Here is a 16590-nt window from a genome sequence, read left to right as displayed (position 1 = left end):
TAGTAATGTCCACCTCTTAGTGATAACTATTCTTTTTATCGAGTTGTAATATAACCACTAGTCTGGAGCCCACGATGTCTTGGTAAAATTCGTTTGTAATAAGGTAGTTAGAAATAACAATCAAGGGACATTGGATCAGAAGGGTTGTGTCATGATTTTGATTCCCGTGCGATGCATCAATTTCTCCATGATAAAAACCAAGCAACATGACAAGGATTTCTACATATTGACTTAATCTCAAGACACCTAATAAAAAACACTGGTGTCCTGTCATTTGACCTGGTGACATCGTAACTTGAACGACAGGATTCCATTAGTATCAAGGACTAGACATCAATGCATAATACTAATCGACCGACTAGTGATCTCGCTAATTTGATCCACGTATTTTATGAACTATTAATTCTTCAAAAAGTTTGTTCATATCCCTAATCACAAAATACTCAATTAGATGATATGTTACAAGTTAAAAAGGCTCTACAAATACTCATAAAATTGATGAGGTCGGATGACTACGCTGAAAGTTTATAGATGTATTTATGAAGACATATGCTTGATTGAATGCAATCAACTTTAATTCTTACCTAAGATTTATGCTAGTAGGCCGAAAAAGACGATTCCGAATCAGTCACATTTAAAAACGCGATATTCAACTCGTGAAACAGAAATTGAATAGGAAGACGCCGACTGTCGTTTGAATGATTACTTAATTCGGTTATGTAATAATAACACATATAAAAGGCAAAGATACGCCCTACAAATCTATTTAGTAAGATTGAGGGCAGAAAGAATTTGAGATATGATTTCTTTCCCCTCAATCTAAAGTGTCAAATAATGCTACTGATGCATCTGGACTGTGTTGAAAGTGAGGCCGTAAAAGTCCTGTGCTCTTGGCACAGTGCATACGTAGACCCGGAGATCCTGACGAGGATATCGTGATCTGTGACGGTTAAGTCGCCGAAGTATATGGCACTTATGGTGACCATTTACAGACCTACAAAGATTCACATGACAATATTTCGGAGCGAACTGAACAGATCTCCTGATTTAGAAATTATCGGTAACCCGGAGGAATTCGATACTCGTACAAATAGGCACACTCAGTCATCTTTTTCTTCCTCATTCGCTTCCATTATCTACTTTCCGATCGCATAAAAATGGATATAAAATAACTACTTTTAGACCCTATCATGCACGCCTTTATACTTTGATTTTAGTGTTGTAATTATTTATCAACTATTAGTTAAATAGCGTATTCTGACTATCAGTCATACTCTAGTCTCGTTTATGTTGCTGACTGATCACCAGTTGTTATCACAATCTATGGATCCTAACGGGTACATGACTACATTTCCGATATTAAACTGAACAGTAAGTTTATATCAGACAGACTCGTAATTTACGAACTGTTAGTGGAAAAAATGATTGGTGTCGAAAGATAGCTTACAACAAGAACATGGGAAATGTGACCTGTACGGTGAAAACCCATCACAAACATAAAAAACAATTTCATACTTGAACCCTTCAAGATCATATCAAAGTCAACATATTAGTTTTAGTAATAAGTCGCTCTGTTTAAAAGATTTGTTGGAATACCACCATTCCGTTAATTAGTGAAAATGTGTCGCCTCTGATCATGTCGATATAATCATGAACAGAAACAACTGAATGAAAAAAGAAAAAGGCGATCATTTTAAAAATGTATTACAATCTTTGGATCACTAATACTTTTTAACTGTAAACTTGGCATGCCAAAATTCAAACATAAGATTGTTGTTAAGAGAAAGCTAGTCACACATTTTCCACGTCGCACGAAACAATATGGTACCAAATTATACATTGCGATTGGTCACTGAACCAAAGAAATGCAATATCAACAAACAAAGACCATAGGCTACAGCCATCAGCTATAGATAAAGTTAAGCAATAAACCGGGCTTGATCAATACGACAATTAGTAAGTAGGCTGAGCAAATGCAGTAGTCATTCCTCGATGAGCGCCACCACGACCTGGATGGGCACCGAAATTCCCACCACCGCCCCGCTGACCTGTATTGCGTCTTGGACCACCACCTTGTGGGGGAAAATGAAAATGACTGTAATGTATGATGCATATATTTAAGAAGAGCATTCACAACAATTTTTAATGAACTTAGATACTCAAACAGTAATGCTAATTGTAGAAAATCATTCAAATTCAATTACATATCTCTTTGAAAGCCCCCTAATGCCCTGGTACGGCCGAGAGTGGGGAGAGTCCGCTCTCCCTCTCGAAATGCTCTCACGTGGCCACGCGAATATATAGCCTCTGCCAGGGAAGTCCTACTCACTGCCTTCTCGTGGCCTTATTGTTGTTTACGAAATTGAGAGGACGAAAAGCGAATGTCTGCCGCTTTAACCGGGTTGGTGGACATGGAAAGTTCACCTAGGGGAGTTGGAAAACTCTGATTACAAACCAATGGTGCACATGGGCTCCAGTATCCTGAAGGAACACATGGCATATGAACCAACTGTTGGTCACCGGCTACCATGGGACTGCATCTCCTCACGATGCTCCGCTGCTTTGTGGACTAGACCTTCAGGTCAAAGGCTCGGGGTGTGACCCCCTAAGAAAACCACCTGCTTCAGTCTGGGCACCTGGGCGGTATCACAGCCCTCACACAAATCAAATGAGATTTGTTAGGCGCATATATATCTGGTGCCCCTTTGTACCAATATTTATGTGTTTAAATAATTTAAATAATAAATATTGAAACCAACTAATACGCTTAAATACAAAGTCACACTAGTAATATTAATTTTAACAAGTGGACACATTTTGAAAAAATCCTACACCATAAACAAAGCATGCATACGAAACAGTTCAAGAAATAGCAGCCAACGAAAAAGAAACGTACTTCCACGGCCTCGATTTTCATTTGGAATACGGCCACGTAAACCAACTTTGGGATTTCCATGCTGGAAATTTGAATCAGGTTGTTCGGACTCACGAGAGTTTTCATCCATCGTGCGGTCAGTCTTTTTAGAGTTTATATTATCTACGACTGCTGGTCGATTAAAACCTGTATGTACTTGTCCGGCTCTTCGAACAGAATCCGCATATGAAATTGGTTTGTGTACATTGATATTTGTCTCATGCTCATCCTGAGATAATATTGATTTAAAAGATGTAGTTTGATTGACATTGTCCGGTGACAAAGATGATGAACTTCTTCCGAATAATTCAATCTTTGAGTGTTCAACTTCTGGAATATTTAAAACATATTGTTGGTCTATCCTTGTAACCAAAGAACGGTCAATGTTATCTTCAATACTATGATTACTGAAACAAGAAACACTCGTTTTATTAGGTAATTGATTAACAGGCATAACGTCTTCATAGTTTGTTGGAGGTTCGGCCGTGATATGCGAATGGTCGACTCTAGAAGCCTAAAGCAAAAGTAGCGAGTTCAGCATTAAGCAAGTGAAGCTAATAGCAAAAGTACACACACTATATAGAGATATAATGAAAACGACCCCCTGCCAAAAAAACGATGTGAGGTGAAACTCTTGATTTCACACGGCCAATTACATATTAGCTTATTCCTTAAATGTATGATATCAGCTGGGACGAATTTGTATATATGACTAGAATTTGAGCAACAATAAAGCGTACTCATTCATACTGATAAGTACACATCAACCGTTGGATATGAGAAGTTGACGTAATTGTCAACAAACAACACGGAGCTGGTATCTCATCATTTATTGACCATTAGCTTAACTAACAAAACGCAAACCACGAGACCCTTCTAAATAAAAAAATATGTAGGTAGAAAAGAAACCATGCCGCACGAACACACCTTACGAAAGCAAGGAACAGTAGGAATAGACCAGCAATTATTTGAGACCTGACATCCTTATTAAGTAAGCAAAAAGACCTCTGCCATCTAAGACATACCAAACAACTCGACCTCAAAATGAAATTAAGTATTGTTCAAGAACCTGACTAAACTAAAACTGAGTCTACAGTTCCTTAAATGTAATGACAACAACAATATCGGTAGGACTTGGACAACTTATTAGTTATTCGAATGTAAATAGGAGTAATTCGTTGGTTATCTGTAACTACTATATATTCAAACTAATTAAAATATTGTCGACTTAAAAACTGGTTAATGGAACAGTACTTGCTGAGTTAAGCCACACTATCGGACCAACTACTTTGGACTGATAATCAAAGAGTAGATATCACTAGGTTATAAAAATCCGTTCACATGTAAGCATGAACAAACTAATTTTTTGCTTACCTGGATAAAGTTGAACGTACTATTGAGTGGTCGGATGACTTGATCCACCGGTTCATCTGAAGTTGTAACAGAAGAGTGCCCACCAATTGTTGTGAATTCATTATAGGGAACAGTAGGCACATCAGTGGGACCTGATAGGCCGGTAGGTGAGTTAGTTTCCGAATCTGCAACAACTTGTGTTGGTTCTGGTACAACCGTTGTGCTGCTATCACTAATAAGACCCATCGATTGCTGGACGAGTGGGTTAGACAGTAGTCGGAAGCACAAATTGCGAATGTCCTTGTAAGTTGTGTGCTTCTTTCGAAAGTCCTCTAAATCGTTTGACAGTGGGACAGGTACTGAATTCCCATTCATCAAATTGAAGGTGCTTGTAGCAACAGTCTTAAGATCTTCTCGTGCACGTAAGAAATTGGGAACAGAAGATAGAGCTGAAGAACTAACTCCAGGCCAATTATCCACTACGGGCGGTGTTAATATATCTCGTACGGCGTCTAACAACTTAAGGTTGTTTTCTGATGAAGATTTTGTGACGGCTGAACGGACTGTCGGAATGTCCAAAGAAGCAAAAAAACGTTCCAAACACATGTGGATACTTAAATACGAAAGAGTATATTTCTCATGTTCAGCTTCCAGTTGGGACATTTGCTTACCAACGACTGACTCCATATTCGACAAGAGATCCTTCGTCTGTGCCACAATCTCTTGTACAAACGAGATGTTCTGAACCACACCATCATAGCTTTCGACGGCTTTCTTTTGTTCATCTTTCAGGACTTCACCTTTCTGCAGTTTTTCGCGATAACCATCTAGCTTACTCTACTGAAAATGAAGACACAAGTCAGATTTACCTTTCTTTTTCCAAGATTCCTTTGTCTTCGCTCAAGATTCGACAAGAACTGTCTAACCAACTCACATGGAGAATCACACTCAAGCATGCCTTTAACGCCGGTCACAAACAGTACAAAAATTCCAATAGTGCTGACTAAAACGACAAGCCATTGTCATATGTACAATATTACGTTGTTTGTAATTGTTAAGATGTTTTAACCAGTTTTGTTTAGCAGATAACTTGCTATAGTTAGTAAAGTTATAGGTTGAACTTTATACCCGCGAAGGGAAAAGCAAAGTTCAGAAATACAATATGCTGAGCAACAGTCAAATCATACTTGGTGATGAAGCTGTGGAAGAGATGGGAGCTTTTACATCCCTGAGTGTGTCGTTGATAAGCCAAGATAATCTGGTGCATGTGTGAAAGCACGGATTGACACTGTGAGGGAAACACTACTACATTTGAAGAACATCTGGAACTCCAAACAACTGTCAGAAAACACCAAACTCAGAATTTTCAAATAAGATTACTTAGACAGTTCTACAGTATGGAGCTGAAACATTCGGAACTAACACAACTATCATCAGAAATGTACACATATATACAAACAGTTGTTTGTAAGGTACTCCATATTCATTAACAAAAACCATCAGCAATAACTCATTGAAACGGCAAATGAATCCATGAAATAAATAGTCCCGTAAATTCTTTACATTGATGCTGACCTCATTATTTTTCCCGAACATGGCCTGTAATAAGGTACTTGGTTAAGCACAATCATCTGTAACAGTGTTAGGGTAGTTATGTATGATGCGAATCTGCTCATTATTATTGCAGTGCGACGAATGGTGAATGTGATGGAAGGGGAGGACCAAGTCCTGTGTGAACTGAACCTGGAGAATGATATATAAGGCTATTTTGTAAAGAGGCTTCCTTTCTGTAATATGACTTTGTAGTTCGGTTTTTAAGAATATAAGTCGTTGTTCGTCAGGCCATGTTCTCTGTTTTCGGTCGCCCACTGGCTGTCGCCTGCGCGATGTTGCTTTGGATCTTTCCCGTACACAGGTAAGCACTGTTTACATGTAATACTTACCTGATGACCACTGGGAACTCCATACTTTGCACCCCTTACAATAACCAGTCAGCTTAGAGCACACAATTCTCTACTTACCGACTACCTTCTAAATATATCTGGGCCCTGCTTCTTTCCTGATTTCTGGTTTGACTGATTTTGGGATCCTTAATTATAAGAGCGTTAAGGAAAACAGCCTTACTACTATAGCAAAGAATAAACCAGCCTCCAGTTGAAAAAAAATGGGAAAAAGACGCTGGAGGTGGGTGTACCACAATTTACAGGACCAAAAAACAGGACCCAACCCGGAATCCTCAAAAAAAAAGACAGGATGCAGACCAAATACTGCGTTGCCCCGTAATTCGCAGGCTGGTATCAAAATTATTATTAGTGTTTATGAATAACAGGAAAGGAGGACTTAGAACAGAGTTTTTGGAGGTTCTTTGTCGACATTCTGTATTCGAAGGGGAGTTAAAGGCTAAAACAAATTAAAACTGACAGTCCCAAGGTAGCATTTTATATACGATATCTTATTGAACAATTTTCACTTTTGGAGGATGGTAGGCCAGCAGTTCCACATTAGTCCTGGTGAAGAGGGTCTATCCGTTGACTCAGCCTTCCTTTTAATAAGTCTGCCGAAGGACTTGTATCCGCTTGTTGAAGCAGAGCCACACTGACTAAAGATTCCATTTAACCATAATCAGCTTGTAGCTATCTGTAATCTAAGGTTCTCAATTATTTGACATGATGTTAAAGTTGTCGATTTCATTTGACGTATCTAGTTCAATACACTAGGTCAGCCACTGCCCGATCTGATGTAAAATGCCTCCCCATTAGGTACCTCGATTTGAAGTCTCCTACTGCTGCATAAAGACTAATATCCTTTTCCCTAAGACTATTATCGTCTTCCTTATTTGTCTCTTTAGGAAACTATATGTGGAAACCAGTAATTACAAACTCGACCGTTTCAAGTACTTCCCTAAGCTGTACACTATTCGGTCATGGGTATGTGAACATTCGACTTTCTTCGTAGGTCTTTTGATATGGTAAGGAAGACAAATTAAAGAGCATTCTCAAATATGTTTGTCAAAAGCATATAACTGTGTTTAGATCGTTTTATAACCTCATGTTGAATAAATGAAAGATAGATCTTTGCTCACTTCCTGTGGATTATTTGACTAGCTTGTAACAGCTCAGGTTGGTTGGTTAAGAGTTGACCCCAAACAACCAAGCATATGCTAAAACAGTGTTGTTCAAGTATTCATTCACTTCCTTACTTTTTGTAAGCGTTATATTCCCTATTATCTTATATTGAATGTTGAAAGCCTTTGTTTGTCTGAACAGATAATCCCACGCTCCACTGTGACTGCGCGAAGATCGAAATAAAGACCTATTCACTACTTCTCTGGTTTCTTCTATCAATAGCACGAGGGTTACCTATAGGCACGAAAAGTTCTCGTTAGTGTTGATGGAATAGAGTAAATTTAATGAGAAAGCGTTTTGGAATCGTCTATTTTATGCATTTGTCTAACTAGGCAGAAGGTAGGAAACACATGAAAACTGGAGCGATAATTCCAGCGTATTCTCAATTTTCAGGTATGAGTCATCTTGTGCACGAAAATAGTACACGAATCAGATACACGTGAATAAATAGTGCACAGAAGCCGAAAGAAGTGGCTACATTCAAAAAATAAAAAGCACGTAAATGACAAATGAATGTTTGGCAGGCATCAAAAAAGTGTACTATTTCAGTTGCGACGCAAAGATGTGTGAGATATGAGTGCAAATAATGTCCATCGTAATATATTATTGTGTAGATCAGTGAGCATCGAAGCCTATTACTCTTTGATACTGTTGAAGGCCATGAGTGTTCGGATGCATTTGATTCACTTCATATAGAAGCCAATGTTCGCCTTCAAGGAAACCACTAATAAGCGACCTTTGATGTTGATTATTACATAAAAAATAGAGATGCATGATTTATAATTAATTTGAATACTCCTATATCTCACTTTATAGACTAACTGCTCAATAACACAAATTACGATGTTTTCGAGAGTATTTTGTCCAGTTCATTTGTGTAATCAGATAAATGTATTTGGCTCTCACTGTAATTTATTCTGACAAGATACAATTCTTTATAATTAAGCAGTTTTAGCATTCTAGGTCCACCAGTCGTCTGCTACATGGACCATATCAGTTCCAGAGTGGACATTCTTCTTGCGAATAATATGTTAGAAACGATGAAAACTCTTTCAAAATGCAAATGTCGAATTTGCGTGAGAAAATTAATGCGTATGTGACTTCGGACAGTAACATTGTCCAATCCTATATAATCACTATCTTGTTAGCTCCTGCACTTTATACCTTCATGACTCGATGACGTCACAAAACGAACTCTAATTATTTGGTCTTAACGGTTATTGCACAACATGTTGAACGAGTGTGGTAAGTAGTTGTCTTTTTAGGTTAAAAACATTTTACCAGACAATGAATTGGAAGTTGGCAATGTAATGCCCATATAAAATTAGGAAGTAGAGATCTGTAACATCTGATCATAAAAATAAGCCATCGTTTAACTTTTAATCGAAACTTTTAAATGCTAAATCGGGCTTCTCCAGGTAGTGACTCCCTTTGGAGTGTTGATTCGGTCAAGTTTAAAGCACATTAGCTACTTCAGCGATTGTTGGGAGTGATACGGTCTTATGGAAGGCTGTTAGAGTTCGTTTAGCACTGGACTGCCATATACTTATTTTTAATAACGTTGTCCATGTAATTTGTAGGTGCAACCTTTGTTTGCCATCTATTTTCCAGTATTACGTTATCCCCCAACCCATTAGGATATATCTTTTTGTTACTACAAACAGCAAGTGGCCCGTTTTACCCGTCACCTGAATGAGAATCTGATATGGTAAGGAAATAAAGGTAAAACACCCAAGAATATCTGAGGAAGAGCCAAGAGGTGGCTAGTCAGTACATTATTTTCTCTCATTTATCAGAAATTCACTCATTTGGGTCTTTAGTCATCCTGTAGAATTATGGTCTACTTCGCTATTATTATTATTATTACTATAGACCTTATCCTGAAATTGTAGATATGTTTTGATGTGACTGCCCAATTTATAAGATCTTACGTAGAGGTCGCATCATTGTCTACACTGGCTCTGTGTGTCATAGCAATTTACAACATCATGTCTGAAGTTTGTAAAAAAGACATTCAGGCTAGAGATAGAATAATATATTCAACGTGAGTAAAGACAAGTTATACAGAATGACCACGTCTGAGAGGCTGTCATGCCATCCAGTTGGATTAAACGAATGTTCCCGCGTTCACCATTGTTGGCCTTCTATTCCTGCTAGTCGTTGAATATCTATTTCCGCAGTTATCTCATCTTCAGCTTTGAGGATTGTGTGGTTATGACCAATACCATAACATAATAAGGTAGTACATCAACACCGTAAGTCCGATTCACAACTGAGCTCTGTCATACATGTCACCATGAATTTGCACGACGTTCTCCTTTTCTAATCCGGTTCGTAACCTCGTATACAAAATATCCACCGACCATGAATAAGAATATAAATATACATCAACTGAAAAATGAAAAAGATTGAGTCATATTCAAAGCTGATCACTGTCATAGCTGCGGCTGAAAACATGGATTTCTAAATCATTATACATGATCGCTACACTTTAAACTTTCTGGCTTTAATTTCCGTGAGGTCAAAGTATCTGTAGATCGTTAATGTAGGTGATTGTGAGCCTACTGTAGTTGGATTGAAGTGGTATGACCTCCTAGCTTACTCTGGACCCATATCTCGATGTTAATACCTAACCTTGATTATGCTGTTGTGATTTTCAGGTGGCTCGCTCTGATAAATGCTCCCAACAGGCAACAGCCTACATTAGCATTAACAGTTAACGGAAGTAAAGGCGGAACCACTGACGAATGCTGCTGACCATGACATGTTTCTAGACCTTCGTAAAATTATTGGTCATAACCACACAATCCTCAAAGCTGAAGATGAGATAACTGCGGAAATAGATATTCAACAACTAGCAGGGATAGAAGGCCAACAATGGTGAACGCGGGAACATTCGTTTAATCCAACTGGATGGCATGACAGCCTCTCAGACGTGGTCATTCTGTATAACTTGTCTTGACTCACATAAAATATTGAACTCATACATTAAATACATTATTTTCACACCTTCCTTCAGTTGTCCTGTACAGACTTCTTCACTCTTCAAATTCAGTTGGTATTCAAATTCCTCTATGCTTCTTTTTTCAACTTCAATTCGATCTTCACACCATTCTGCTGGTAGGCACTCCACTTTCAACTGGTGCTACACTGACTGGAGTCAGATAAGGGGGCCATTGTGATGGAGACATGAAGTACCGACGAGCAAGAAAAAAATATCCATGAACATGAAGACAATGTCACAGTATATGAAAGCAAAAAATTTAAAAATTAAATATAATGTTCCGACGAGGAACAGACTTATAGATTACAAGTAGGTGTATCATATCACGTCGAGCTCACCACTAGAGATGTCACAAGTATTCGGACTTTGACGACGCCTTTACCAGTGACACCTCTATAATCCAGTCAAATCAGAGATTATAAGTGAAGCGGTCTGAAGTTATATCTGAGAGGCTGTCGATATCGGGAGAAGCGTTTGATCTAAGCCGGTTAACGATTGCATGAAATGCATAGCATGGCGTACCCACTCGCGATCTGGTGTGGACGCCTCACCGAGAGCCTTCGGATAGGTGTGCCCAGAAAAACTAATGTGGTCAGCATTGAATGTCGAAGACTTTTTTTTACCACTGGAGACATTAGAAAATACTTGGAACTGCACTGGAACAACAAGAAGCCGGTGCAACGAAATCAGTCAGTTTATACAATTATATGACAAAAATAATGGAGTAATTTTTTTGATTTTCGAACGGTCGTTATTTTGACGTTTATTTTCTAAAGTGGACCATGAATTCCATCTTCAAGGCCGGGAAAGCGAATGACGGGCCAACCTTGTTCAGTATGGTCGAAAAGTCATGCCACTGGTTTTCGCTCACGTGTTACATGTCACATGTTACATGTGATGTCGTTATTTATCAGCTATTCACAGCATCTTTTTCGTCACACGTCAATTTTCGTAATCTTTGTGCTTGTTGCATAGCGTTTATTCCAGTTTATTAGCAGCTTGACGCTTTTATTGCTAACCACCTGGGTGAATGTTTATAAATCCTAATTTGGTTATTTGTAACAATGCAAACCCAAGCAAGTGAAATTCACCATTTGTCAAGTCAAAAATAGACCGAAGTCAGAGTTTCAAGCAAAAATAAGCTCTAAAATCATTTACATATGACTCACCTCCCTAGTTATGGTAGTGATGAACATAGGTGTTGGTAGTTGTTTTTAAATTGTAGATTGAGGCAGTTGAGCGTTAGACTATTTGTGAATATTATATAACTTACTAATATACAGCCGTAAACATTTCGTTTCATTATAAGTATCACCGTTTTCAACTGGACTGATATATTATTACATGAGGTGGCTGGGAAAGAAAAAATATATGAGTAACAATTGACGTTGATGGCCTTTTATGCCCGCTTTCTGAACATTTTAAGGAATTGTGTATAACATTACTGTGAGTGACACATAAGTTAACTCCGTCTAGGTAATCATGTTGTCGTGTTGTTATGGAAATTATGTGTATTATTTATCTTCCGTCGGCTGCATTGTCTAAGAATATGAGCTATTTAGTTTATTTATTTCGTAATTTATTAAGCATACCTGTAAGAGTTCGCCTTCTGAACTTATCCAAGATCCAGGTTACATCTGCGCGAAATTCTTTTTACGTCCATGCGAACAGAACAGGACTGCCCCGTCCGGAAGTATCCGTCATCAACAACTGTGCAATTAAACACCACAAACATGTATTTAAATCTTATATCCTTCAGCAGTTTACCTTCGCTGGAATGTAATGAGTATATGTAGTCTGAGAAGGGATAGTATTATTCTTCCACACTTTTTGGAACTCCTTTTAGGCACAATCAAATTCAATCCAGATTACCAAACGCCTGTTCATAAATCCTGTCATAAATCCACTGCAAATTCTCTCGAACATGAATTACTGCAAACAGCACTTAATAATTAATAAAAAAGCTATTTCTGGAGATAATACTTCAATAATTGGAGAAAGTACAAACATATATGACTTACCGGTTAATCGAGATTTCGTCTTAATTCTTGTGGAAAACAACGATTCACACGGACTCAGAGCAAGTTATTGTCAATACAATGTTTCGTGGACCCTAAAAAATTTTAAACAAGGTCATTTAGGTTCAGCAGGGTAATTGATATCTCAGGTCAAGTCACGAAACGACAAAAGAGCCACATTGAACACTACAAAACAGAGGAAGCTAAATTAACGCTTATCGCATTTATTTCGTGAATTTACTGCAGTAAAACACGACTAAAATATGGGAAAATATGATATTCGTGCAATCCAACGGACACCCAAGAGACCCTCAACAACTCAAATACTGAATAACCTCCTCTTGTCAGGCCGTTCAAGGTCGTTAAAACGAAACGGCGGGCGACTTTGAGAGGCTGTGACTTTGACCTTGTTCATCTTCTCCCAGCCTTAGGCTATCAGCCCTTGGTCTCGGTTACCAGATAGTCTTGATTTTACGCTTGTGTTATCGCTAACTGTTATTGATTGCTTAGATTGTTAAATGTAAGTACATTCCATTTGTTCGCTATATGGGTCGACTTTTTTCTGTTTCTTCCCGGTTATTCCTACTCTCACTCCTGTTCACGCACCATCAGTACCAAAAATAACTTCAGACGAAACGCAGAGTGCAATGTCCTTTCTTGCATGTCTTGTTATCCTGAACTTTGAAGTCCAGTGTTTTGATAACTCAGCTGAGTTGTGAACAACTTAGTGTTGAATCGGGTTTTTCTTTTTACTTGATTAGAAGTCCTAATCTAGTTAGAAACGTTCAGGTTTTATGCCATTGAAGTGATTTCACTCATTATATACACGTCAATGTATTGATTTATAGATCTTTAAATATATACTCTGGCTTTTTGTCTGATTGTCACCAAAATTCATGCAAATCTGTAATCGTTCTCTGGAAGATCTTCATAAAACTGGTCAATTTTCTTGGCAGTAATAAGAACAGTAGCTCGATATTTTCGTTGGCCATTGCAGTATGTATTTTTGTAAAGATCCTGTTTTCTCCTGATGATATCCACTGAATTACGCAGCGTAAGTTACATGAACTATTGTTTATGTATGGGATTCCCAGTCTTCAATTATTTAATGAAGTGTCGGGAACTTCTAATTGGGTTTACTCATGTTTTTTCCCTGAGCTTTCTTTTGACGGCTTCGGGGATGGTAAATCTTAGGAACAGTCAAAGGATATAAAATATTCGTACCCAAGTCCTTATTCAAGGTCCATAGTGTTAGTAGGAGTTTGTCTCGAGTCCTATGGAAATGATGGTCGATTTATGTGTCCAGTCGCTCCTCACAGGATAAATTAAGGAGCCCTGTATGAATTTCCGTACTTCTGTCCCAGGTAGCTCGTGTGTAAAGCTGTAGCTGTTGATGTGCAGTACCCGTGGTGAATTTTCGCGTAGGTGACTTCTGTGGTGTACAAAAAGTCTGTACAGAATCAACTTGTGTGAAGACGACTCCCCGCGTGACTATCATAACCAATGGTTGGAGACTGGGTGACATAGCTCAGAATCGATCACAATGGCGTCGGTGTGTAAACTCTTTGTCATCCCTTAAACCATGAGATTAAAATTGCTCTATATCTTCCTTTCTACGAACTGCCCGACCGTTGCTGCTACCTTGGCGTGGTGGTCGGGCTTGCCTATCGTGATGAAGCAATCGAGCTATACTGGCTGGAACAATCGTTCCTCGAGGTCCTACCATACCATACCTGCTTCGGTTTGGGCACCCGGGCAGTATCACAGCCCACACACAAATAAATGAAATGATGAATTCTATTGACGGTACTATTCTCGCTCATATTAGAAGCAAGACAATTTACACTATTATTATTATTATTACCATTATTATTATTATTATTTACTACGTCGCTTTTTCACCCCCTTTTATCCCCAATTTGTGTAACCTTACTTTTCAACTTATGCAGCAGCTCGCTCTTGGTGGAAAATCTGTCCTATCTAAACGATCTCCAGTCACTGTCTGGTTGAAAGTGAACGCTTCCACCGATTATGAATACTGAAGCAGTCTTTCTGAAACCACGTACGCCGTTCAAGCTGGCTTCCTTCAACGTTCGCACACTAATGCAGATCAGACAACAGATAGGGCTGGCTATGTCTTTGGAAGGTCTTAATGTTGACGTTTGTTGTCTATCCGAGACCCGTATTCAAGACTCTAGTGAAGTACTACAAATTCGTTCTCCATCTGTCGCCTCGAAAAGCTTGTTTCACGTGCGCTTATCCGGGGACCCTGTGGCATCTTCGTCTGGTCTTGCTGGCGTTGGTGTCGCACTAAGCGCTAGGGCTGAGGCAGTACTAATCGATTGGATCCCCATTAACAGTCGGTTATGTGCTGTTAGATTAGAAAGTTCCATCAAAGTGAAAAGAAATCGGCGTGAGAATCGGTGTCTTTTCGTCATCTCCGCCTATGCCCCGACAGATTGCAGCCCGGATGCAATCAAGGATGAGTTTTACCATCAGCTAACAGTTCTTCTCCAGAAAGCGCGTTCGACAGATATTGTAGTACTAGCCGGAGACTTGAATGCACAGGTCGGGCGTCTAGGCACAGAAGAGAGTCGTTTAGGTGGCCGATGGGGACTTGTCGGTCGCAGGACAGATAACAGGGACCGTTTGCTGCAACTGTGCACAGACCACAACCTGTTTCTGGCCAGCACTAACTTCTGGCACAGTCATCGCCGGTGTGCTACCTGGCGTCCTCCTTCTGCATCCCAAGCCTGGACTCAGATTGATCACATTGCGATCAGCTACCGCTGGCGTGGTTGTGTACAAGACTGCCGCTCCTTTTGGAGTACTTATCTGGAGTCTGATCATGCCCTGGTCTGCGCCAATCTCACCTTACTTTTCAGTGGCCGAAGGATTGACCACCACCAACGGATCGATGTTAGTAAACTGGCTGCAACTTCTGTTGCAAGTAAGTATCGAGCGGAGCTAGCTTCTAGGCTAGCTACCATCCCACCGAAAAGTATAGATGAGCATTGGTTGCATCTTCACGACGCCATGAAAATGGCGAGTAAAGCCGCTTGCGGCTTCGCGAAACGTCCCGCTTACAAGCACTGGGTTTCTTCTGGCTCCTTACAACTGATGGAAGCCCGTCGGTCTACTCCGGGTGACCGTAAGTTTGACCACAAACGAAGGCTGTTACGTAATGAAATCGGGCAAAGCTTGCGTAAGGACCGAGAAGCCTGGTGGTTGGAGCGTGCTAATGAGATGGAAGCAGCAGCTGCATCTGGTAACTGCCGGAAGCTCTTCCAACTCATCCGAGCCACTGGCAGCAAGAAGTCTGGTGTGAGTGAAACAATCTACGAGGATGATGGGATGCCAATCACTAACATCTATGGACGTCTTGGACGATGGGCGGAATTTTTTGAAGGGCAGTTCGACTGGCCTGCTGCTCCGGCAACATCAACCAGTTTGTCCTGCCCCCCATGGCCGGTGACGACTGATCCACCAAACGAGGCGGAAGTCCGCAACGAACTCCAACTCTTGAAACGTTACAAATCACCGGGCCCAGATGACTTACCTCCGGCTCTTTTTAAAGATGGTGGTGACTTTCTGGCTAAGGAACTGACTGCGTTGTTTGCAAAGGTTTGAGAGGAAGAAAGTGTTCCAACATCATGGAATGAGTCGATAGTCGTCCCTATCTTTAAAAAAGGGTTCACGTTGTTCCTGTAATAACTATCGGGGGATAAGTCTACTTCCGATTGCGTCCAAACTATTGGCTTCTATCATTCTTCGTAGGTTGTTTGAAACCCGAGAACGATTGACTCGCGAGGAGCAGGCTGGTTTTCGTTCTGGTCGAGGATGCATTGATCACATCTTTACCCTCCGCCAAATGTTAGAACACCGTCATACTTATCGCAGGCCAATAATCGTAGTGTTTCTTGATATCAGGGCTGCCTTCGATTCGTTGGACAGGACTGTTCTCTGGGATTGTCTATTGAAGAAGGGTGTGCCTGAGAAGTTCATTAACATCTTAAAGGCCCTGTATACGAACACCTCAGGCAGAGTGAGGGCATACAACCACCTTTCTCCCTTGTTCCATTCGAGCAGTGGGGTTAGACAGGGTTGCCCGATCTCACCATTCCTCTTCAACTTTGCCATCGACGACATCCTGGAAACAGCTCTGATGGATGTAAG

The 16590-nt window shown here is 39.9% G+C and overlaps 2 protein-coding genes across 3 annotated transcripts in view; one reads left to right on the top strand and one right to left on the bottom strand.

Moving 5' to 3' along the window:
• Positions 1–1553: 1553 nt before the first annotated feature.
• On the bottom strand, positions 1554–5265 carry Smp_105970.1 (hypothetical protein; the record flags this gene model as incomplete). 2 transcript variants are annotated; one of them, XM_018799206.1, is made up of 4 exons in its annotated part: positions 5137–5265; positions 4289–5104; positions 2897–3428; positions 1554–2072 (listed from the first exon to the last, which is right to left on the bottom strand). In XM_018799206.1, exons 1-4 carry the CDS (start codon positions 5221–5223, stop codon positions 1954–1956), a joined length of 1554 nt encoding a protein of 517 aa, XP_018651018.1. In that variant the 5' UTR covers positions 5224–5265. The 2 variants fall into 2 exon arrangements, with proteins under 2 accessions (XP_018651018.1, XP_018651019.1); XM_018799207.1 differs by having other exon boundaries at positions 1954–2072; positions 4289–5107.
• A 7518-nt stretch (positions 5266–12783) lies between these two features.
• Positions 12784–16590, top strand: part of Smp_181380 (putative 26s proteasome non-ATPase regulatory subunit) — a 33735-nt gene continuing 29928 nt past the window's right edge. The window contains exon 1 of the mRNA XM_018799205.1: positions 12784–12934. The gene's annotated coding sequence lies outside the window, so the exon portion shown is untranslated. The remainder of the gene's footprint in view (positions 12935–16590) is intronic.

This window comes from Schistosoma mansoni, chromosome 3, assembly GCF_000237925.1.
Source record: "Schistosoma mansoni strain Puerto Rico chromosome 3, complete genome".
Lineage (NCBI taxonomy): Eukaryota > Metazoa > Platyhelminthes > Trematoda > Strigeidida > Schistosomatidae > Schistosoma > Schistosoma mansoni.
This window is presented reverse-complemented; position numbering and strand designations above follow the sequence as displayed.